This window comes from Arabidopsis lyrata (genome assembly GCF_000004255.2).
Source record: "Arabidopsis lyrata subsp. lyrata unplaced genomic scaffold ARALYscaffold_3, whole genome shotgun sequence".
In the NCBI taxonomy this organism is placed as follows: domain Eukaryota; kingdom Viridiplantae; phylum Streptophyta; class Magnoliopsida; order Brassicales; family Brassicaceae; genus Arabidopsis; species Arabidopsis lyrata.
In genome coordinates, this window is record NW_003302553.1 from 23,853,539 (window position 1) to 23,877,329 (window position 23,791).

A 23,791-nucleotide genomic window follows, 5' to 3' on the forward strand; every position below is an offset into this window, starting at 1 on the left:
AAGCCCAGACTTCCCAACAAAGTGTTGATAACAGCGAGGGAGGAAGATCGAACGTTCGGGGATTTCACCCTCAACTCCGGACTCGCCCTACCACTCGCCCACCACCTTGCGGGCTTATGATGGAGTTTATGTTTTGGAATGTGGATTTCACTAATATTCAACTAACCATAGCAAAGATAATGGATCATTTCCAATTCTAAACAAAACAAAACTACAAAGATAAATTGGCAAAAAATGGACCATATTTTATATGGTTTTGTTGGTATAGGCAGGCCCGGCCCGTCTATAAAGCAAGCAAAGCATTTGCTTTAGGCCACACAATATAAATAAAATTTGAGGGCCACAGTTACGATAGTGTTAGGTTGGTAAAGTGGTTATGTAGGTCTGCATATTGTGTGAGGTTTCAGGGTTCGAGTCAACTCTCAGTTTCTCACGCTTCTATTCTTTTTTTGGTTAATATTTTTTCACTTTCCTGTATTTCTTTTTTCCATAATTATCTTTTTATTCTTCTTCTCTTCATAGTAGTTTCCTTTACTTTATCTATACATTTTGTTTGCTTGATAAAGTCATACACCTTTATAAACAAACCTAAAATCATAACAATAAATTTGGAATAATTCGGTGGTTCACTTCAATTTTTTCTATCTCTTAGAAAATCGCTCTCCCTTCTCTTTTCTTCTAGACAAATCTGCCGCTTAATTAACGTTTTTGTCTCCGACCAGCGTGTGTGAGCCACCACATTCGTGGCGTCGGTTCGACTTTTGGCTTACGCTTAGTTAATTAGCTTTATTTTCATGTTTTACGTTGTTAACATATTTAATAACGTTTTTCATCAACTATATTTAATGATTTTTAACATTTTTTCCAGTGGTTTAATATTAAATTTTATCGTTAGTTATTTATATAAGAAGGCCACATTTTTAAAATATGCTTTAGGCCACCTACAGGCTAGGACCGGCCCTGGGTATAGGAAATAGGATGTGTCGGGGTTGTCGGCTGTGTCATCCGCGATGAACTTCAGAACTGGGTTGCTTACTTGCTTTACCTCAAGGGGTAAACCGGAGTCTTTTAGGTTATTAGGTCAACCGGCTTTTAAAACGACGATGAGTTTAGTTTGTTAAATAATTATATACGTAATTCTTTTGTCCCCGGCTTCTATAATTGAAAATCAAATTCAATAATGCTACAAAATGTTCTCTCTCGTATATATGATGTCAATGATCTATGTACCAAAAAAGCTGTAAAATATATTTGTCTAAATTCTCCTTGCATAGTTAATCATAGCTAGTACAAGAATGAACAAGAAAATCTAACAATTCGTGTGTTCAATGAAAATTTGGAGCAGCAAAATCTCTATATACGACGTACGTCTCTCCTTTCAAAAATCATCTCTATTGTCGAATTGAGGCATAGATCTCACCGAACCAGTCTCAGACATAAATTCCGACATATTATCCACATCAGATCTTCTTGTCGATCTTGATGACCCTCCATTAACCGCGGTTTCTTTTGTCGACTTCTTCTTCCTCCTTGATTTCTTTGGAACTTCCGGTATTCCACGAGGCCAAGAAGATAACTCGTCTTGTTCTTCAGTGGCTTCCTTTGGTCTCCTCGACGATGACGATGTGCCTTTGTTCGAAGACCGGCGTTTAGTTTTGTCTGATGATTTTTCTTTCGTCGGAGAACCTTTCTCCGACGCCGATTTCCTCGTAGATTTTGGTAGATTTGGCAAATCTCTGGACCGACCACCATATTCTGACATACATTTTATGGAGGAATCATCTTCTCCGCCTCCTTCACCAGATTCGAATCCCCCGCCAGAGTTAAACTCAGTCATCTTTCAAATCACAATAACATTAACCAAATCAATTCGACATTTTCTCAAAACGTTTTAGGTCAAATATTTATCTTCCTATATATGAACTCGTAGATTAAAGTACTCAAATATTAATCTAGAGATCACATCCATCCAAATATGCGTATATATAATAATAAAACAATCTTTAATTTTGCTATTTTATCGCGATTATGTTTACGCCTTTTAAGAAATACCAAAGAAGTAGAAAAGAGTAAGAACATACCCAGCTTGGTGCGGTGGCATTAGCGGATGGTCCATCCCAACCGATATGGGCAACATGTTTTACATCCGTTGGATTTCCGATCTGTATTTCTTCTTCTTTTTCACTTTCTACGATCATTTTTAATTAAAAAAAGTATAATAAATCATTTAGATTCATCCTCAATCCACACAAACATACTTACAATGCATGCATGCAAATTTTTTACGTGATTTGCATCATAGTAATTCAAAACTGATCATGAAGTTCGAGTTTTTATATATTAAAAAAAGGATTTATCATGTAATTTCTAATTTAACATACTGTATATAGAAAAATTATGAGAACAAAAAGAAAAAAAGAGATCTATAGGGTGAACTTACCAAATACTTGAGAAATATATCGGAGCCCTTTCAAGAGGCTTTTCATCTTGGAGCTTGACATTGTGAGTTGCATAGATTTTTTTTTTTTGTTATAATTAATTCAAAAAAGGGAAGATTAATTATTCCATCCAAGAACAAAAAGATTTTCTTATCCCGGAAAACTAATTTTCTAAAACTCACTTTTTCCAGAAAATAAGAAGTTGGTGACAGTAAAAATTAATTGAGGAAAACAAAATGATAGATAAAAAAAAGCTCATCAAGACTCCAAAATATCGTTCAGAGAGAAACAAGAATTCATCTCAGAAAATTGTAGGTTTATCTTTTTGCAGATTCTTCTATATATCAAAAAGAACAAATTGATAACCTAAGAAAAAGTTTAAGGATATATACATAAACAAAATTCTTTTAAAAATTACCTACAAAACCCTCAGACTTCAGGAGGAAAAAAAAAGCATCAAACGAAGAAACTAAGAAACAAAAAATGAAGGAAACTAAGAAAATGTTTGTTTGAATGATGGGTGGAGAGCGTATAAAGGTGATATTGCAAAAAAAGAAGAGTGCAAAAATGTTTGTTTAAACCAAAATTTTCGTTAATCTGATGGTTACAATTTGTTTATCTATTACTATCAGAAATCAATCAAAATTTAGAATTAGTATATAGAAATTACGTTTTTCTGTTCCATCAAATGAATAATCATTAACATTAATTTTATTTTGTCTTTTTTTGTCTAATTTTTTTTTATCTCAATAAACTTCAATGTATGTAGAGAATGCATGTCTTAATTAAACTCTTAAATTAATTAAGAAAATGGCAATGAGAGATTTTGCAATGCCAAAATATGGGTTAAAACATACTATTTTAATAGTTTGGTCCTTGCCAATATTGAACTCTACAAAAACATGAATTTTCTTTTATTCTCGTATATAGTCATATAGAGTTATAGACATCTATGTCTCTATATCACATAAACTAAATGTGTGAATTATATATGCTTTAACACAATTTTTATTTACGAAAATATCATCTCAATTTTTGTATGTCTCTTTGTCATTTGCTATTACCAAATAAACAGATTAATGTTTACTTAATTAAAAATAATCATTATATACATTTAACGAATTTTCTTAAAAATTATACATTCATGCAAAACAGAAAAATGTGGAAAAGAAATATCACAAGAGTCAAATAATGTAAGGAGGTTAGTGGACCGTACGTAGTTCATTCGTATAACTGAAAAACGGCACACAGTTTACCACAAAATACATAAACCATGAGAAAATGAACAAATTGAAAAAAAGAAAATTAATCATCAGAGCATTCTCATCAATCTCCTTCCAAGAAATTTCTGGCCGGCGATGAACAATCCTCTGATCAAAAACTGTATTAGTATATGTTTGATATATAAAGTCGTCGAGTAGAGGTTTTGAGCAAATCTTTATTGCTTATTACTATTAGCCTGCAAGAAACACACAATAACATCTGCATTAGTATAACTGTATATCATTATCTTCCCCAAGCTATAGTGAGTGAAAGAAACCTTTTTCAGGAATTTTTCATGGATCTTCAACGCTTCTTTACATGCTTTTTTCGCGTCAAGATTACCCGCAATGTCTCCTAGTATCTGCAAACCAACTTAAACTTTGAAGTTCCAGAGTTTGTTTTTTTCTTTTTGGCTTTGAGAGAAACGAGTGAAAAGATATAGAAACAGACCTGAACAACATCGTCTAAGCCTTTAGCCTCCTTCAAGAGACGTTTGTTCTTTGTCTGTAGAACGCTTGCAACCACAAAGACAGCAAGCGTATTGCGATGTTGCTCGTTCTGCCCACTGTTTATGTATTTCCTTTCAAACTTGCCATACCGTTTTAGTAACTTGGGATCGGATGCTGCGTTGTTTCGGTTTTCTAGTTCCTCGTATGTTGCAAACATGGTTGGATTGTACTCCATCGCCCACATCAGCTGCAACCATAATCCAACTCACATTATTCTCATTACCCAAACAGCAGAAAACGCAAAAAAAGAAAGAAGATAATAAACACACAGCAAGATCTTCCGGCTTCGTAAACAATCACAGCAAGTAAAACCAGGAACCAAGAAAAAAAATGCAGAAAGTTTGAATATGAACAGGCAGTGTCATTACCTCCCAAAGGTACAAAGCGTCAAGGAAGGAGAATTCTCTCCTGAAAAGTACCATCAGCATCCGAATAGCAAACAGATACTCCCCACCATCGAGATCCTCTGTCACATTAACACGTTTTAGCACACCAACAAGAAGAGTGTTCGTAATAGCAAAACACTCTTACCTAGATGTTGATGGAGACGAGGATCCACGGTCTTAATGACCTGTGAGAGCACACCCAGCTGAGTCTGGACACCCATTGATGTTGCTGTTGCCCTGAAATTTTCCCTCTGAAATTCAAGAAAAACAATAAACCGTGAATACAACAGTCTGGTAATGACATAAAACATGAGAAGTTATGTCATCGGTTATTAGTTATTACTAGTCTTCGCATTGCACGCTCAAAGCACCAGAAAGCGTCGGCTTCATCATCAAAGAGGATTATCATTGGGGAACATATATCATTCATTCCTACATGAGTAGACAAAGTGGATCAGTTCTGTTTCTTATTTGTTTTCAAAAGATTAATCGTTAACAGCAAGTACACATACCCTGAACATAACCAATATCAAGATTCAACCATGTATATATGGCAAGAACGTCCCATAGTTTTGATTGATTACGATCATTCTCATAAAAGCAGAGATACCGATCTGTTCTAGCAACATCAAGGCCTGAAACAAAATTTCACCATATTAGGTGTACAAGAATATGTAAAATGAGGTTATAAGAAGACAATCAGATATGACTAAACTTATATATGTAATGGCATACCGATCTGGTGTAGTGAGAGCATCCATTGTAGCACTCTCTCATCTGTAACGACATTTTTCACGATCCATCCTTGATTTTCTACAGAAGATTCGTCTATTGGGTTCCCATTTTCTTGAACCACTGCCATTGTGACGTACTTGCCACTACCAATGACAGGAACCATTTTCTTACATTCTTCTTTCCATACACCGTACTGCTCCCTTAGATGATCAATACATTTAAAGTTAGCCATGACGTGATGGCATCTAAAAACTACTTAATGATTGAACATACATGATCAACCAATTCCATAGTACCTTCTGCGATTCCTCAGCCTGTTCCTTTCCTCAAAAGTGCTGTCAGGATCGTAGCACCCTAACAAAAACTCCCAAACAGCGCCCTTGATCGAGGGATGAATTCCCTAACAAAGAAACCAAGTGAACAACAACAACAACAAAAAGGGCATATAGATAGAAACAAGATCAGGACAACAAAGTAGACTCACTCCGCGCTGTATACGTCTAAGCACTTTTTCCATATCCAAATGGCCATCTTCAGTAAACGCAGCGTGCCATCTTCTAGCACTTAGAGTCTTTCCAGCCTGCAAATTACATATCAAGATGAATCATTTCATCAGCTACAAACAAACAAACAAGAGCTATCTTTGAGATATGATAATAAGACCCTAATGTATCATCAGTTCCTCAAGAAATGAACAGGTGATTGAGAAGAAGAATTGTGAAAGAAAAAAAACACGAACCCTTGATTTAAAACGGGTCCTTGGAACATCTGGTTGACATTCAGGTCTAACTGGATAGAAACCTTGCAAATCTTCTCCTCCGGATTTCCACATAAATCCGCAGCAAAACATTCAACCTTCTTCTTCTTCTTCTTGTTCAAACCAAACTTATAGTTTTATAGGCAATCATCCATCTCCCACATAAATCATTCATGAATTCATCAAACCACTATACAATAAATGAAACCCAAAATCAGAATGGAGAAAAGACGAAAACTTTGCAATGACGAAGCTCCCATGGCTCAATAATCAATCAGCATCAGAACATCATCATTATCATTTGGATAATAATCCAGAATCCGATTAGACTCAACAATTTGAAATTATCAACATAATAAAACCAAACACATACAGATTGAGATCCTAAACAGCCGGACTCTCGACGATCTTCAGAGACATGCCCGTCTTCTTCTTCTTCTTCTTCCATTTTTCATCTTTCTATTTCTAGGAGGACTCTTGCCTTTTTAACCGAACCAACCCGAATTTATCAGCTCCGATTCGATTTCGATTTCAAACATTAAACCGATCGGTTTCGATCTTCTTAAACGACGTCGTGCAATCACTTTACATATAATGGGCCTTTTTAATTGTTAGTGGGCTTCTATATGCTTACGTAACTAGTTTTTATCAAAAACCCTAATACTCTCTTCTTCGGCACATAAAGAATTTCTTCGCCGCTCAATTACTTCGAACAGCTTCTCTCAGCCGGCGAAAATGGTGAGAGATGTTCTTCGAATTGTATCCATGAATATTAGTGGTCTTGTTTTGTTGAAAACACTTGATTTTAGGTTTTGTCGTAGCTTCTCTTTGGAATTTGTTATCTTCCTAGTGGCAGATTTATATAGGTTTAACCTCGAGGACTTTGTGTTTGATTGTGAAGGGTTTTAAGAGATTCGTGGAGATTGGGGGAGTGGCGCTCGTTAACTACGGCGAAGATTACGGAAAGCTTGTGGTTATCGTCGATGTAGTCGACCAAAACAGGGTAACTTCATATGCAAGCTCTCTTTTTTTGTTTGGAATATACGTTGTTACAATAGTTATGATGATGCTAGGAATAGAATTTGTATGTTTAGTTTAATATTTGTGATTTGTGGCTGAAGCTAGGAGTCTTTGAAATGGTTTCTGTCTTGTCTAAGTGTTTCTGTTTATCTTGGTTGTTATTAGGCACTTGTGGATGCCCCTGACATGGAGAGAATCCAGATGAATTTGAAGAGATTGTCTCTTACTGACATTGTGATTGATATCAACAGAGTGCCCAAGAAGAAGCATTTGGTTGAGGCAATGGAGAAGGCTGGTGAGTGTTGTTGTAACAATACTTCAATTTCTGAGGTTTTATTGTCTTGTGTTATCTGAGCTCTAAAGTTATATGCAGATGTGAAGAACAAGTGGGAGAAGAGTTCATGGGGTAGGAAACTTATTGTGCAGAAGAGAAGAGCTGCACTCAATGATTTTGACAGGTTCAAGATCATGTTGGCCAAAATCAAGGTTGGTTTATCTCTTTGTAGATTCTTTTTAGTTTCATTTGCATCCATCCATGATTTGTTAGTCAACTCTACTTTGTGCACATACAGATGAGTTTCTACTGGGGTTTTGGTTTCTGTTGCTAGTTGAGTTTAGAAAGAATACTACATTTATAATCTTCTTGGGTTTAGGCTTGTTTAGTTTTAGTTTGGGGTATAGTGTTTATATGATCTTGGTTTGATATTGGTTTGTTTTGGATTGTATTAAGACACATCTTAATGTTATTTAGTAACCTCTAATATATGAATATTGTTTTGCAGAGGGCTGGTGTTGTGAGGCAGGAGCTTGCTAAGCTAAAAAGGGAGACCGCTGCTTGATTTCTTAATTATTATAATCGTTATCATTACCAATTCTTATTTTGGAACTTGTTTTTAGTGCAAATTATGATATCAATTTTGCTGATTGTTAGCTACTATCTAGTGAGTATTTGGCTATAGGGGATTTTTTTTTTTTTTAGTTTTTCTTCCTAAAGTCTTGATATGATTGGCCTGGTCATATTGTATTATTGTTAAACAACCTAGGAATTGAAACATACTTCGAGTATCTTTAGTAGATGTAGTGTTAGTTCTCATATCTTCAAAAAATCTTACAAATGATCTTGTAGACTAAATAGAATCCTAGCGGCCGAATTTGGACATTTGCTTAGTTTGGAGGCCAAATTGTAAATGCAGACCAATCCATAGTATTCTTTACGTGATCTTGCTATAAGTAGTTCTCTGTACTAATTATATTACGTAACAAGATAAAAAAAATCACGTCAACATTGATATTTAAAAAATTAATAATCCAGGGTATATAATTACTAAATCTAAGAGTGGGAGTTATTTCATGCTTCACCAGTAAGTGCCAGAACTAGATAATGCCAGTATAAGCCCATATTACGTATCAACTCAATTATAAAGTCACTAATTTTTTTTGGTATAGAAGGAAGCAACTGAAACAAGAAACCCATGAAAAGAGGATAGAGATATGCTTGTAACAAAAGCAACCATGATGATGATGATGATGATGATGATGATGATGATGATGATGATGATGATGAGTCTGAGCACAAGGAATGAGAATATTCAGGCATAGAAAGAACCAGCAAATAACAAGCTAAGGCCAGTATATGATGAGTCTGAGAGGACAGCACCGTAAACACAGACAACAACTCCCAAGTTCCGGTTTCGATATCATATACCTCTACCCAGTTTGAGGAATCAGCGGCGACATCATCCCAGCACCCTCCAAACACGTATATCTTCTGCCTGTCTATCAAGCATGCCGATGCTCCGCTTCGAGCTATCTTCATGGGCGTAACGCGGCACACTTCGTGATCAGTACAATCGAAAAACGTGACTTCCGATGTGGGTTTGCCGTTCACGAGTCCACCGATGATATAGATTCCCCAACCCGTCTCCACGAAACAGGATCCTGCTACCGGGACCGGGGCCGGATACAAGTTCAAATTGACCGGTTTCAGCCGACGTTGCACGGGGTGGAGGACGAACCACCGTGGGCTTGGATCTGGATACGTACATATATAAATCGACGCTCCTCAGAGACCTCAAGGCCCTGATTTCATGGAGCACTGCGACAAACCGGTAACTCCTGGAGACCATCGATAAGGCCACGAGGTCCAATCTCGACAACTTAGGAGCCAGGCAGTACACAAACACATCATCTGGCACCGACCATAACCCACCCACCTCCGTCTCATTCTTCTTCCTCTTCAATTCCAATTGACTACTACATCCCCGAATCACACATCTTCCCTTCATTGATTGATTACCCAAGTGATCAATCAGTTCCCCTTCTCTTCTCGCGCTAGGGCTTTCTGTGAGAGGATCCAGACACAACCTAATTGATATATATATATATCCAGACACAACCTAATTGATATATATATATATATAAGTTTTGAATTAATATATTTTCATATATTTCATCATAAAAATAAAATAGAAAAGTGGGTGGAATATCTCATATATTTTAATATGAATATTTTTATTACAATGACAGGATTTATAGATAAACCTCTGTGTCTAATATTCCTGTTTTCCAAGATTAGATTTATACAAATTACAAGAAAAAATTAAAATTATTACGGCTAATTGGACCAAGTGACGAGGATACTACTAAACCAATTACATGAATTAAAATACGACTTGGAACCCTAAGCGTCACTTCCATTTTACGAACAAACTTGATAATAAACCTCAAAAAGCAAACAAAGATAGAGGAGAAGAAGAGTCTTTTGCATCTCGTAAATTGAATAATGGCACCCAAGCAGCCCGAAAAGTTCGAGAGTCCTCCGATGGCATCGGCATCTGAAGAAGAAGAAGAGTACTCTGGTTCTACTGAAAAAGGATCGGGTTCTTCTGGTGAAGAGTCTGACTCTTCGGATGGATTCGTATCAAAGAAAGAAGCGCATTCCAAGAAGCTGGTGTAGGTTTAGTGAAATTGTATATTATTCATGAATAAGGAGTCCTATATTTATAGGTTACAAAGGAGATATTCTAGAGAATTCTAGAAGATATTCTCTAAAATATACACAAGAAGATATGGAATATTTTCATATATATCTACTACTCTAATATGCCCCCTCAAGATGGAGAACCATTGGTGACTCCAATCTTGACCCGAAGATCTTGAAATCGAGCCCGCGGAAGTGGTTTAGTGAGACCATCGGCTAGTTGATCAATGGAGTTAACATGAACTACTTGTATGACTCCATCTTGAATGAGTTCTCGAACAAAATGATAATCCAATGCAAGATGTTTCATCCGAGAGTGAAACACGGGATTAGCGCACAAGTACGTAGCACCAATGTTGTCACAAAAAACTATCGGAGTCGTCGGGAGTCTAACTCGAAGTTCAGATAATAGCGAGACAATCCACTTGACTTCAGAGGCAGCCTCCGTAACAGCCCTATACTCCGCTTCGGTTGATGATCGAGAGACACCTTTTTGTTTCTTAGAAGACCAAGAAATGGGATGTGATCCTAGATAGACAACGTATGCGCCCGTGGAAGAATAGTTATCTTTATCACCGCCCCAATCTGCATCAGAGTAAGCCTTAAGATCCAAGGAAGCACGAGAAGAAAACCATAGACCATGATCTACTGTACCAGCTAGGTACCGCAACACACGTTTGACAGCGTCCCAGTGAACTGTTGTAGGTTTATGCATAAATTGAGATAGCCTATTAACCGCAAAGCCAATGTCAGGTCTCGTGAGTGCAAGATATTGTAAGCTCCCAACAGCAGCACGATACTCGGTCGGATCCGATAAACTAACCCCATCAGAACCTGTGAGACTCGTCGCAGAAGTCATCGGAGTAGGCACTGGTTTAGCATAAAGCATGTTATACTTGGTGAGAATATCAGTCGTGTACTTCCGTTGATTCAAACGTATGCCGGCAGACGTGCGTGTGACTTCAAGACCGAGAAAGTATGAGAGCTCACCCATGTCCTTGAGCGAGAATCTATGGGAGAGAGCTTGTATAAAGCCATCAATTGCTTTAGCACTATTACCCGTAAGAACAATATCATCAACATACACTAGCATGTATATGAGAACTTCTCCCTTGTGAAAAATGAAAACCGACGCATCCGCCAATGAATTAACAAAGCCATTGCTTAGAAGAAAATCTCTCAACGCATTATACCATGCTCTCGGAGCCTGCTTTAATCCGTATATCGCTTTGTGTAAACGACATACAAAGTGTGGACGGTCTTTGTCAATAAAACCCGGTGGTTGACTCATATATACTTCTTCGTTGAGATTCCCTTGTAAGAATGCATTGTTCACGTCGAGTTGTCGTAAAACCCAATTTTTTCGAGCTGCTAGTCCAAGAACTACACGTATTGTCACATGTTTGATAACCGGACTGAATGTTTCCTGGAAGTCTATGCCTGGTCGTTGATGAAAGCCTTTCGCAACAAGTCGCGCCTTGAATCTATCAACTGTCCCGTCTGGTTTCCTCTTGATAACAAAGATCCATCGATTTCCAACAACATTAGATGCATGACGTGGGTCTACGAGTGTGAACGTACCATTGCGAACAATAGAGTCAAATTCAGCTCCCATAGCATTTCTCCATCTTTCATCTTTCATGGCCTGAACATGAGAAGTCGGTTCTACCTCCGCAAGTGTGACATTATTCACATATTTTTGGTTTGGTTTCCGAATGTTGTTCTTGGCTCTTGTCACCATTGGATGAACATTGGCCGGGACAACTGGGAGAGGATCCGGTTCTTCAACAACATTGTTGTCTTCCACAACATGATCTTCGACTTGCTCAGTTTCTTGATCGGACGTAGTAGCCGGTGAATTGGTGTCATGTGTCGTCTCGGAAGGTGGTAACGTTGGGGAAGGATCCAAACTAGGGGCTGAGCTGGTGATGAGTGGCTCACGATAGACCCGAGCTGTAGACACAGGATGGGAAACAGAAGAAGAAGACTCATGGGAAGTGTTAGACGAAGTTATGAAATTTGGAAAGGGAAATTCATCTTCAAAAAATTCTACATGTCGAGACACAAAAAATTTTGACGATGAAAGATCATAACAAATGTAAGCACTTTGTGTTAGAGAGTATCCAAGAAAAATACATGGAACTGAACGAGGAGAAAGCTTGTGTTGTGAGTAGGGGCGAAGCCATGGATAACAAAGACAACCAAATACACGAAGTCTTGTGTAGTTTGGTTCGGAATGAAATAGAGCTTCATATGGTGAGACATTGGAGAGAATCGGTGTAGGCATTCTGTTGATAAGAAATACCGCGGCAGCAAACGAATAGGACCAGTACTCAAGTGGTAATTTGGCGTGAGATAGCAACGATAAGCCCGTCTCCACAACATGTCTATGTTTTCTCTCCGCAATGCCATTGTGTTCCGGTGTATGTGGTGGTGACGTGAGATGAGAGATTCCATGACTGGCAAGATAGGACCGCAAGCCAATATATTCTCCACCATTATCCGAGTATAACGTGGTGATCTTTGTCTTGAACCGATTCTCAACCAATGCCCTGAAGATAGGAAAAATGGTAGCAACGTGAGATTTTTGTTTGATTGGATAAAGCCATGTATATCTTGTATAGTGATCAACAAAGATAACATAATATTTATATCCATCAATCGAATAAATTGGTGAAGTCCATACGTCAGAAAAAACAATATCAAGTGGAGAATGAGACTTGAGCGATGATTGAGAAAACGGTAGTTTATGACTCTTATTAATAGAACAAGCATTGCAAATTGTTTTGAAAGACATAGGAATCCTAGAACGAGTAGAAATCAACTGAATAATAGAATTTGCTGGATGTCCAAGACGGGCATGCCAAGCGGAATTAGACGTTTTTGAAATTGAAAAAGCTGAAGCAAAAGAAGATCCAGGAGAAATCGTTGGCCACTCATACAACCCTGCATTAGCTCTGCCTTTGATTATTGTTGCCCCCGTGTTGAGATCCTTCACCTGAAAATCATTAGGACACATTTGAACCATAACACCATTAGACCGACATAGCTTATTCACCGAAATAAGATTTTTTTTCATATTTGGTACACAAAGAATATTGTCAAGTAATAAATTCTTTGTAGTTGTAGGAAAAGTAGTAGAACCCGTAGTGGTGATTGGTAAGCCTGCTCCATTACCAACAATTACTTCGTCACCTCCATTGTACGATCCCGTGATGGACATATTACTCATGTCGGTGGCAATGTGGTGTGTCGCTCCACTATCTAAAAGCCAGGGGGCTTGGGAGTAGTTTGTGGAAGCGGTATAGTGAGCTCTTGGTTGCCAATGTTGAGGTGGCATCGGTGGTGACGGAGTCCACGTGTTTTGTGATGGCGGAGACGGATAATACGACGATGGTTGAGACCATTGTGGCGAGTTGAGTTGTCGACAGGTGCGAGCACTGTGACCATGGATGCCACAAATTTGACACTTTCCTTGGTATCCCCGACCTTGTGAGCCACGTCCAGCACCTCTTCCTCTACCATGGTTGTTGTTGTTGTTGAACTTTTGTTGTGCCACGTTTGCAGACGCCGGTGGTGTCGTTGTTGTTGCAGCTGCATAGAGAAGATGATTTTCTCTGTTTAGAAGTTTCTCATGTAACTCCTCAATAGAAATTGGTGTGTCTCTGCCATTGACGAGTTCCACGACCGGGCGATAGTCTTCATCTAGGCCTCTCGTGATATGGTCTAGTAAGTCTTCGTGTGGCATTGGTGAACCAAGAAGCGCTAACTGATCGGCTTTGGTGACAATGTTCTTCATGTAGTCTTGTACGGACTGGTTCCCTTTAGAAACACCTTTGAGTTGTTCTCGAAGTTGGTTGATGTGTCCGCGGGATGGATTGCCAAAGGTCTTGGCAAGGGAAGCCCAGATCTCACGCGTGGTAGTAGTGCGAGCCACCAACGGCTGTACTTGAAGAGAGAGTGTGCCGATGATAGCACTGTAGAGAAGACGATCCTGCCTTGTCCAGCAAGTAAACTTGGGGTTCACAGTTGTGACAGTCCCTGTGGTGATGTGAGAGGGTGGAGTCTGATCGGTTTCACTGATGAAACCCTGCAGCTCATGACCATCTAAGAGGGCTTTGATTTGGAGACGCCATGTGAGATAGTTGATTGATGTCAATTTTGTGATGTTTGACATGTTGATGGAGATAAGAGTCGGGGAAGTACTATCAATATCAAAGATAGGTACTCTATGGGACGTTGATGACGTTGAGGAGACTTCTTCACTCATGATGATCGGAGAAGAAGAACGGCCGGTATGAAGGAGACACTAGGTCTTGGCGGCAGCGGCGTAAGGAAGAAGAAAAGAGAAGAAAAAAAAAAAATTAGGTTTTTTTTTTGTTTAGATGGATGGCTCTGATACCATGTAGGTTTAGTGAAATTGTATATTATTCATGAATAAGGAGTCCTATATTTATAGGTTACAAAGGAGATATTCTAGAGAATTCTAGAAGATATTCTCTAAAATATACACAAGAAGATATGGAATATTTTCATATATATCTACTACTCTAATAGCTGGTGGTTCCTACCAGTGTTGTGAACCAGCCTTCTGGTTCTAAGACGACCACCAAACCAAGTCACGTGGGGACGAAGCGAGTAAGCGAGAAAACAGATGAAGGGAGTAAGAAGAAAATGAAGATGAGCGAGGATGATGTGAAGAACGATGAAAAGCCAAAGCAAAATCTGTTTGTCAGGAAATTCAGCAAAGAGGATGAAATCGTTATCCTTCAAAGTATCATAGATTTCAATACTAGGAGTGAATACCCTAGTGATGCTTTCTATGAGGATGTCAAAAAATCGATTAGTTTTGAAGCTACTACAGATCAGTTAGTTACCAAAATTCGGAATTTGAGGAGAAAATTTGATGAAAAGATTCTCAAGTCCCTTGAAAAGGGAAAGACTGAAGAACTGATTTTTTCTTCGAAAGCTTTTGACCAGAGATGTTTTGATTTATCTAGGAAGATTTGGGGAAGTAACGGGTTTTTGTCTTCGAAATCAAAGACAATGCTCCAAGGACAGCATCTTGGAGGAAAGATCAAGAAGGATGATGAAGACGAAGATCCAAAGAAACATGTCATAAGCACTTTGTCTTTTGGTCAAGAGTTGGTTTCTTTCATTTCGGTTGAGAATCCGACTATGTTGGGAATGGATGAAGCAAAGTGGATTGCAAATTGGGATAAGGTCAAAGATGGACCAGAGAAGAGAGAGTTGGAATTTATTTTGAAGAAGTTGCAGGCTAAGCAAGTGGAGCTTGTTATGATGAGGATTGGGTTTATAAACGACGCAGCTGCTGTGTTATTCAAACAAGACAAGGCATGATCTTCTTCCGGTAAGTAGATGAAAGAGCTGGTGGTATGTTAGTGTAATGTTTTTTACCCTTTTCTTTTTGCTATTTTGCGGCTTTAGTTGTTTTGGTAACATTTTATCGGTGGTTTGGCGTTTAAGTCTTTTGTTGTGTTAGCTTTTCTATCGGATATTTTGTGTTTGCACCTTTTGTTGGATATGCTTGATTGGGTAGAAGACCCCTTCGTTTATGTGAACTGATATTTTATGTTTTTATGATATCTTTGGAATTGCCTTTAAACACATGTAGTTTCTGTTGTTCTAAACACATTAGGAAATAACTTTTGAAAGCCCACACGTTCCATCTGTTGAAAAAGACTCTCACATGGAAAAAGAAGTGAAACAAAATTAAAGGATTATATTAAGTTATTAACACATATATAATTACCACAAAAAATTGCTGTTAGTTTTCCAAAATGATCAAAGGAAAGACATATCCTAGCATTAACTTGCTGTAAGTAAGCTATTGGATGCAATTGTAAGATGCTCTACCATCGTTTTCTTTCATTCTGTATGGTCTTTCTTTTCCCTGAGGACTGCAAATATAAGATGTAAAACTCATCACATAGTTTTGACCTATATCCCCTGTACATGAATCGAAATACGCGAATTTTATTTTGGCAAGCAAAATTATATAATTTTTTTATATATACAGAGCATTTCATTTGAGCAAACTGCATTAGTGCCCTATGCAAAGTGTGTATATGTAGACAGTATACTGCTTCAAGATGGTCCCTTTAACTAAGTAAATGTATCATAAGAGTAGTACCTAAACTACATCAAGATGTATACTCATTCAAATGTGAGTATGGGCTTGAGGCCAATGGTAGCTAAGAGACAAAAGCAGCTAGATAATAAACAAGGATTCGTTATCATGTCCTAACAAGATTCAGGTCATGATCACCAAACAAACACATTCTTCACTGCGTTTGAGTCTGAAAAATCATGCACAAGACCAAGACAATGTACTAACTTTCTTCTGGGGGGAGACTCTTGTCTTTCTGCATGCATGTAATCCTATACATGAAAACTTTTTTAATTTATGCATCTCCACCGTAAGCTCAGGTCTCTCACATCACCAAATTCACATAGCCCATCAGAACCCTTAATTTGTTTAAAGCCCCTAACATATATCACCAACAACACGCAATATTACATGTAAATATGTAGCAAGCATTCAAAACTGCACGCACACTAGCTCGGACACTCCTCGAGTCAATCTTTTTTGGCAAATATGTTCTTTTTGCTTCCTTTTGCATTTTTTGGACTTGGTTGTTGTTAATTCAAATCTATCCTTTTGAAAATCAAGCTAACTTCGATTTGGTACAATTTATGTACTCAGCTCTAAATCTTCAGTATCTTAAAATTATTGATTTATTTATTGAGCAGATACCAATACATTTGATTAGATAGTTTCATCTTATATAATATATATAGCCGTACTAGTTAGGTAGGAGGAGGAATAGGTGTAACTTCAAAACAACAACATCTGACTCCAATACAAATGCCGTAAGTAATGCTTATTCCTTTACAATAACGATCGCAGCCTGCTACTTGTCCCTTACGACACCCATCATCCTCGTAGCATCTCCATTCCGGACGAGGAATTAGCTTTCTTCCATTACCTACATATACATGATTAACAATAATTAATCAATGAGTTAAATCATCATGTAATTCATAATTACAAAAGTGAAGGTATAAATAACAATAAACAATTACCCGGACTTCCATCAGGAGTCATAGGAAGACAATGAACAAAAGATATGATGAAGAGGACAGTAAAACAAAATGCCACTAAAGTTTTGGGGGAAAATCCCATTTTAATGATATTCTCCCAAACTTTTTTTTTAATGAGTTTTTTTTCTTACCAAGACTAATTATATATCTTTATATATAATTAAGAACACAAATATATGTTAAATGTATTTTTCCCTTGTCAATGATGCAAACTAAATACATTTTTTTAATTTATTGTACATTGAAAATTATTTTCTTGCCTTATTAAGTTTCAACATTGGTCAAGTAACATTATTCTTCTATACATAACTAAGTGTGTATTTTTAGCATATTTAGTTAAGTTTTTGAAATATAATATCTAAATATTTCTTATGGTTGTAAATATTCAAAAATTTTGGTATTAATTAATAATCTTCTGCTTCACAACAAAATATGTTAGGTTTTTTCTTTTCCTGGTCAAAGACAATCTATTAATTCATTGCCCTATATATAGATATATTGTACATTGAAATTTATTTTCTCACTTTATTATATTTCAACATTGGTCAAGTAATATTATTATTTTTGTACATAATTAAATATGTATTTTCAGCATATTTAGTTCAGTTTTCGAAATATTATTACATCTAAAAGTTATGATGGTTGTAAATATTCAAAATTATTGGTATGTATTAAATTATTAATTAATAGTCCTTTGCTTCACAACAAAATATCGTTTCATCTGTTATTGTTTTATTAGGGTAGAGCCTTGCTCAAATTTTACAATAGATTTGGTAGACTTTACCAGAGTTTTGGTAGATTTTTGCCGTTATTTTGACAAGACTTTTTTTTTTTGCAAAGCTATAGTATATCTTCTTCAGACAATTGGCAGAGCAATAACAAGACGGTTAGTTGATATTGTCTTTGCAACATCATTTAAGGTTATAGGAAATTAAAAGTAAAAAAAAAATAGTAATTGAAACATATATAGGAGTTGAAATATGTTTTCATGTAGTATATACAAAATAAATATGTTTTTAGTTTTATCTTCAACGCGAATTTTCTTATTTGCAAGCAAAATTATAAACAAGATTATATATCAATACATGTATTTTTATGTCAATTAAGAACCAAACTGCGTCTTGTCCAAAGATATAACAGGAGTGGTCGGTTTGCTACCGCCTAAAACATTGAGACACAACTCAACTCCAACCTTTGACAAATAAAAACCTCTCTTCTCTGTTTTAGCAAGCTTCAGATCCTTCTTGCTTTGGTCTCACTTCAAGTTCTGGTGGTAGAAGTTTCAGAAAGCTTCCCTGAACAACCGGAGGAGCAGGAGGAGGTCGATCACAAGGCGGTCTCGAAGTTGTTTCTGATGAATCTGAGGTCTCCGATGATCCATTATCTATGGGAACAGTTCAAAACACACACAAAACCAATTAAAAACACATTCAAATTCACATGGAAATAGCCAAATGTTGGACCAGCAAAAGAGGTTGTTGCGTACCGAAGAGTGACTTGACCATTGGTCGCGTCGACTTTTTCTTCTTCTTCAACTCCGCTACAAAACATCACTAAAATTAACATTCAAACTAATTGCAATCAAATACAAGAACCAGTGATCTAGTGTGTACCCATTCCAGGAACTTGGTAATCATTAACAATCTCAAAGTTCTTGTACGTATACCCTACGAAGTTTATGTCTTTTGACGACAACATCTGCAGAAGTAAAAGCGGAAACCATTATAAACATAAAAGGAATGTAAGAAGAAAGCAGTTTTGAATCTCTGCAAGCATTTTTGTTCAGAGATAGGGAATATGGTTTTGCCTTCCTCCATGGGCCAGACTTGGATGATGTCTGAGTTTGCGATTCAGACTGCATTTCCAAATAAAACAAAGAATTAATCAATCTGCAACTTTATTCTGTATAGGAATCGATCTTGTTATGCTTCCATCAAATCCAAAAGAAATATGATGGGATAAAAGATTTGTTACCTCGTCAAACTTCTCAAAATTCTGAGTGTCTAAATCGTCATTGACCTCTGGAACAAAAGCTGCATCCATATCGAATATTGTATCCCAATCGACAGTTTCAAACCATGGGTGAGCCTGCAGATGCAGAAAACAAATCATGCATTTTAATTTTCACAGGATTTGGATTATATATATTGAACTCTGATATCATATCTATAATCAAACTACATTCAAAGACGCAGTCACTTAGTTGCGAATATGAGAAACTATTATTCATGCATCCAAAAACAAAAGCTTTTAAAGAAATCAGTACAAGGACACCTTTATTTCATCAGCACCTTTGGAACCAAGCCTACGTCTGACACTGCACAACAGACTGTTAATAAGATCCTTTGCTTCCCTTGACAATATTGCTTCCTCTGGAAACTTCAAATGACTTTTCCAGTTTACTATCTGCAACCAAAATCGGGAACAAGAGTTTGAATGTGATGTCAGTGTCACTGGAAGGTAAAAAGTGTCATTTATGTGACTGTTTTTCTTTGGTTTCCTTGTAGATTTGTTTTCCGACAATTACCTTTCTACAGGTTGACATAGGATCATCTGAATAAAACGGTGGATATCCTACTAGCATTTCGTACATGATTGCTCCAAGAGACCACCTACAGAGCATTTCATTGAGAAAACTGCATTAGCGTCCTATGAAAAGCGCAAATGTAGACAGCGTCACAAAATACTGCTTCAAGATGGTCCCTTTCACTAAGTAATGCATCATAAGAGTAGTCGCTAAAACCCATAAAAATGTATATACTTATTCAAATGTGAGTATGGGCTTGAGGCCAGTGGTAGCTAATAGACAAAAGCAGCTAGAGATAATAAACAAGGATTGGTTAGCATTTCCTAACAAGATCCAGTTCAGGATCACCAAACAAACACATTATTGACTGCGTTTGAGTCTGAAAAATCATGCAAAAGGTGCACAACACCGCAATGTACTAACTTTCTTCCTTTTCAAATTGGCTAAACACATCAAAATATGATGGAGTATGTATGCTCATAGTCTGTGATTATAGCACAAACAAAAAAAGAGTCACAAGTTCTTACCAGTCACACTCCATTCCATAGCCTTTCTTCAACAGAACTTCTGGAGCTATGTAATCTGGTGTGCCAACTGTAGAATAAGCCTGACGTTTTCATCTATTAATAAGACACATACAGAAGGAGAAACTCTATCGAAAATCTCAAAGGTGAATATGAAGCCTTACTAGCGTTCTTCTGTTCCTCTGCCAATGTTCAAGTTGTTCCTGCTGTGTGCGTTTTGGAGCAGTTGATCCAGCCTCTTGCTCCGTAGATCCATTGGAATTGTTTGAAAAATCGTTCTCTCCAATGGCACTGCAGTCCAAAGGTTTACACAATCCAAAATCTGAAAGTCTTAGATGCCCATATCTGTCAAGCAGCAAGTTGTCTGGCTTGATATCCCTACAAAGGCAAAAAGAAGAAGATAAGTTCACCCAAAATGGTAGAGAACAATTAATTAAATTTGTTTGATTTACTCTCACTGAACCTGTGGATGTAGTTGTGCCTGTGGATGGACTCGATGGCGAGAACTGTCTCAGCGACATAGAACTTGGCCTCCTCTTCTGTCAAAGTATCTTTGCGCATCAGCAGAGTCATCATATCCCCACCAGGCAAATACTCCATCACAAGGTAAAGATGGTCATCATCTTGAAATGAACAGTAGAGCTTCACTATGTAGTTACTGTCCACTTCCGCAAGTAAGTTCCTCTCTGCTCTCACATGTTCAACCTTGAAAAAAACATGAGTTATGAAGTCAAAAGATGATTGATTCACAGAAAAGACCATCAAGTAGCAATAGATAGGGAAGTCGCACCTGGCCTCTGCGAAGCATCTCCGCCTTCTTGAGCTTTTTCATTGCATAAACTTGACCTGTCGTCTTTTCTCTACAAACTCTAACCTAGAGAAACAACAACAAACAACATATCCTTTTAACAACCAAAGAAATTTGTGTTCCCACGCAGATGGAGTCAAGAAAACATACCTCCCCAAAAGCACCTTTCCCAATCATTGTAAGCAAATCAAAATCAGCAACACCTAACTTATGGCGTTGAAGGCGCATATACTCTGTCTCCTTCTTCTCCAGAAACTTGAGAAGATTGTTTTGATCTTCTTCAGAGACATCAGCATCCGCCAGCTTCTGCTCTAGCATGCTTCGCCTGTTTAAGCAAAAGAAAGCACACAATCACGCAACTAATCAAGAATCTACATTTTGGTAGAGAAACAAAATAAAGAGAATACCTTTCTTTCCTCTCTTGTAGAATCTTCATCTGTTCTTTGTAATGATTCTCAATGTACTGCTTAGCTGCTGCAACTTTCTGTTTGGTAGTGTTTGAAACAGCTTCTTCATCAGTTTCGACGTTGTGCTCATCGGCAGAGCCATTACTTCCACCACCACCTGAAGCACCCTTATATCTGGATCCTCCACGCATCTGCCTCTTCTGAAACCAACCTTTTGCAGAATCCATTACTCTTCAACACCCAACACAGATTTAAAAACTCAAATTTCAGTGATGATTCATCATCTTCTCATCAACCAATCGTTCTGCATAACAAACAATAATTTCGAAATCAACACACATCATCACTATAATCAAAACATCACCATACGAATTGGAATCATCTGAGAAACAAAGGATCAAAAACACATTACGATCTTTGAAAATTTCAATAACAACCTTAACGTGACAGATTCAAAGCGAAGCAGGAAAAAAAAAACAAAAGTCAGGAAAGGAGAAAGAGAAGAAAAGAGGAATTGAATGAGCGTGAAAGTCTCTCGAGCCTAGCACCTATTTCGCATGAATCTTATGGTATATACCATTTAATCAGATAAGCTTGTATAATATATATATATATATATATATATATATATATATATATATATATATATATATAGATTGGTGCATTTTACAATGTTGATCAAGAAAGGATCAATGTCTACCTTGTTCTCACCGTGATTTTCTCTTATGCTTTCATGCAGACTTTTTCTTCATTTTTTTTTTGTTGGTTTTATATTTTTATAGAAAAATCAAGTTTAATAATATGTTTGGATTTTTTAATAACTAATATATCTTTTACTACTCGCATATTTGATTCAAAAGTCTACAAAATCAATAATATTTTGTTTAAGAAAAGAAACATCCCTCATTTCCAATTTGTAAAGACCATTATAACCCTGAGTCGTTGCAACAACCATTTAACTGACTCCACGTGATTCTCACGTGATGAATACAAAACCCTCTAACTAAATCAAAAGGTTGCAACACTAGTCTTTGTTCATCAAGCTGAAGAATCACGGCCCCAACAACTATAAACAAACAAACATATGAAAACAATCAAACATAGACGACAAAGCTAAAGAAACATTACCCTTCAAAGTCATTTACGTCATTAAAATGTTGCATGCATATACTAGTTGCTGGAACAAAATATCGTGGAGAGTTTGAAGAGAGATTAAAGAAGCTTATGGAGGAAATAAGACAGAGCGACGAGATAATCTTATTTATCGATGAAGTGCATACTTTGATTGGGGCTGGAGCAGCGGAATGTAATTTAACCTTATCAAGCATACACAAAACCCTCATTGGCTTTTACAATCAACAACAACCTCAAAATGTCAAACGAATCAGATAAAAAACCTCATTAATCCGGGTAGCTATGATTCAGATGGTCTGATCACTGGGAAAGGAGGCAATCTCAGCACAGCTTCTTCTGTCTCCATTGGATCCGATCTCAGAATCTAATAAAAAAAAATGTTACAAACTGCATTAAGATTCACCAAATCATTCAAGATAACATGTATTGAGAAAATAAACGTAAGAAGAGGCATTGGACTCCAGATGTTACATCAACACTTGAAACAATTGGCACAAAACAGTACAACCCGCACAAGAAAGAACTCAGAATTTCATTATGGAAAAACATCGACACCGGTGGAAAATGATCCTCTTTGTAACTAGAATGTATTCAAATGGAAGTTGCTAATGGCTTCTAAATGAAGTGAGCTTCACCAATTGGCTTTGAAATTCTACTTCAAATCCGAATGAAAATTGGCTCTTTTACTACAAAAACAAAAATTTGTGTTTAATCTGAAGCTCTAAGTTCTATGGCTTTCTAAATGAACAAATGATTCATGATCTGTTCTTATTCTTGATGATCTCTTTGTGCTCTTTCTATCTACATATTCACATTCTTCAATGAATCATTTAACTTTCACATTCCAGATAACACTCAGTTAACAAAACCGAAAACCAAAGGCATAAATCGAAAATTGAAATCGAAATTAGTGATCTTTAGCTCATATATCATCGTTAAGGACATCGAAAATACACAATGTACGGAGAACAGAGAAAGAGAGAGATCCTTACAGGGTCCTGAAGAACAGGTTTGGTGTCATCAACGGCAGGTCTGAAAGGAGGTTTCTGAGTTTTAACAGTTTCGTTCGATCTCGCCGGAGTCTCTGTAGATTTCTTCATCGTTTTCTCTTTCGCGCCGGAGAATCGAATCTCGGAAATTTACCTTTAGGGTTTGAGTGAGTGAGAATCACCGTGGTG

General features: G+C 37.1%; 8 protein-coding genes across 10 annotated transcripts; 2 read left to right on the forward strand and 6 right to left on the reverse strand.

Moving 5' to 3' along the window:
- Positions 1-1,130: 1,130 nt before the first annotated feature.
- On the reverse strand, positions 1,131-2,948 carry LOC9320269 (CRIB domain-containing protein RIC6). The gene is made up of 3 exons (XM_002886232.2): positions 2,441-2,948; positions 2,082-2,188; positions 1,131-1,837 (listed from the first exon to the last, which is right to left on the reverse strand). Exons 1-3 carry the CDS (start codon positions 2,511-2,513, stop codon positions 1,379-1,381), a joined length of 639 nt encoding a protein of 212 aa, XP_002886278.2. The 5' UTR covers positions 2,514-2,948; the 3' UTR covers positions 1,131-1,378.
- Positions 2,949-3,596: 648 nt separating this feature from the next.
- LOC9322345 (TBC1 domain family member 15) lies at positions 3,597-6,586 on the reverse strand. 2 transcript variants are annotated; one of them, XM_002886233.2, is made up of 12 exons: positions 6,462-6,586; positions 6,071-6,278; positions 5,816-5,911; positions 5,628-5,731; positions 5,332-5,531; positions 5,109-5,231; positions 4,940-5,028; positions 4,742-4,847; positions 4,579-4,676; positions 4,152-4,397; positions 3,979-4,062; positions 3,597-3,897 (listed from the first exon to the last, which is right to left on the reverse strand). In XM_002886233.2, the coding sequence occupies exons 2-12, from the start codon at positions 6,179-6,181 to the stop codon at positions 3,877-3,879; spliced, it is 1,278 nt and encodes a 425-aa protein (XP_002886279.1). In that variant the 5' UTR covers positions 6,182-6,278; positions 6,462-6,586; the 3' UTR covers positions 3,597-3,876. The 2 variants fall into 2 exon arrangements, with proteins under 2 accessions (XP_002886279.1, XP_020888707.1); XM_021033048.1 differs by having other exon boundaries at positions 5,332-5,524; positions 6,462-6,571.
- Positions 6,587-6,720: 134 nt separating this feature from the next.
- On the forward strand, positions 6,721-8,175 carry LOC9322346 (60S ribosomal protein L14-1). The gene is made up of 5 exons (XM_002884157.2): positions 6,721-6,826; positions 6,990-7,091; positions 7,274-7,403; positions 7,482-7,594; positions 7,891-8,175. The coding sequence occupies exons 1-5, from the start codon at positions 6,824-6,826 to the stop codon at positions 7,945-7,947; spliced, it is 405 nt and encodes a 134-aa protein (XP_002884203.1). The 5' UTR covers positions 6,721-6,823; the 3' UTR covers positions 7,948-8,175.
- Positions 8,176-13,007: 4,832 nt separating this feature from the next.
- On the reverse strand, positions 13,008-14,461 carry LOC110229685. Its single transcript, XM_021030370.1, has 2 exons — positions 13,233-14,461; positions 13,008-13,086 (listed from the first exon to the last, which is right to left on the reverse strand). The coding sequence occupies exons 1-2, from the start codon at positions 14,356-14,358 to the stop codon at positions 13,040-13,042; spliced, it is 1,173 nt and encodes a 390-aa protein (XP_020886029.1). The 5' UTR covers positions 14,359-14,461; the 3' UTR covers positions 13,008-13,039.
- A 211-nt stretch (positions 14,462-14,672) lies between these two features.
- LOC9320270 (probable transcription factor At4g01260) lies at positions 14,673-15,664 on the forward strand. The gene has a single exon (XM_021030371.1). It carries the CDS (start codon positions 14,763-14,765, stop codon positions 15,447-15,449), a length of 687 nt encoding a protein of 228 aa, XP_020886030.1. The 5' UTR covers positions 14,673-14,762; the 3' UTR covers positions 15,450-15,664.
- Positions 15,665-16,864: 1,200 nt separating this feature from the next.
- LOC9320271 (putative defensin-like protein 104) lies at positions 16,865-17,307 on the reverse strand. Its single transcript, XM_002886234.2, has 2 exons — positions 17,196-17,307; positions 16,865-17,098 (listed from the first exon to the last, which is right to left on the reverse strand). The coding sequence occupies exons 1-2, from the start codon at positions 17,293-17,295 to the stop codon at positions 16,920-16,922; spliced, it is 279 nt and encodes a 92-aa protein (XP_002886280.1). The 5' UTR covers positions 17,296-17,307; the 3' UTR covers positions 16,865-16,919.
- A 917-nt stretch (positions 17,308-18,224) lies between these two features.
- On the reverse strand, positions 18,225-22,027 carry LOC9322347 (serine/threonine-protein kinase tricorner). Its single transcript, XM_002886235.2, has 14 exons — positions 21,917-22,027; positions 21,480-21,783; positions 21,223-21,397; positions 21,055-21,138; positions 20,728-20,969; positions 20,429-20,642; positions 20,268-20,347; positions 19,741-19,825; positions 19,488-19,619; positions 19,188-19,301; positions 19,021-19,068; positions 18,827-18,911; positions 18,700-18,753; positions 18,225-18,597 (listed from the first exon to the last, which is right to left on the reverse strand). The coding sequence occupies exons 2-14, from the start codon at positions 21,704-21,706 to the stop codon at positions 18,437-18,439; spliced, it is 1,701 nt and encodes a 566-aa protein (XP_002886281.1). The 5' UTR covers positions 21,707-21,783; positions 21,917-22,027; the 3' UTR covers positions 18,225-18,436.
- Positions 21,706-23,785, reverse strand: LOC9322348. Of its 2 annotated transcripts, none has more exons than XM_002886236.2 (3): positions 23,606-23,785; positions 22,877-22,977; positions 21,706-21,783 (listed from the first exon to the last, which is right to left on the reverse strand). In XM_002886236.2, the coding sequence occupies exons 1-2, from the start codon at positions 23,711-23,713 to the stop codon at positions 22,894-22,896; spliced, it is 192 nt and encodes a 63-aa protein (XP_002886282.1). In that variant the 5' UTR covers positions 23,714-23,785; the 3' UTR covers positions 21,706-21,783; positions 22,877-22,893. The 2 variants fall into 2 exon arrangements, with proteins under 2 accessions (XP_002886282.1, XP_020887329.1); XM_021031670.1 differs by lacking the exon at positions 21,706-21,783 and adding an exon at positions 22,298-22,545.
- Between the last annotated feature and the right edge of the window lie 6 nt (positions 23,786-23,791).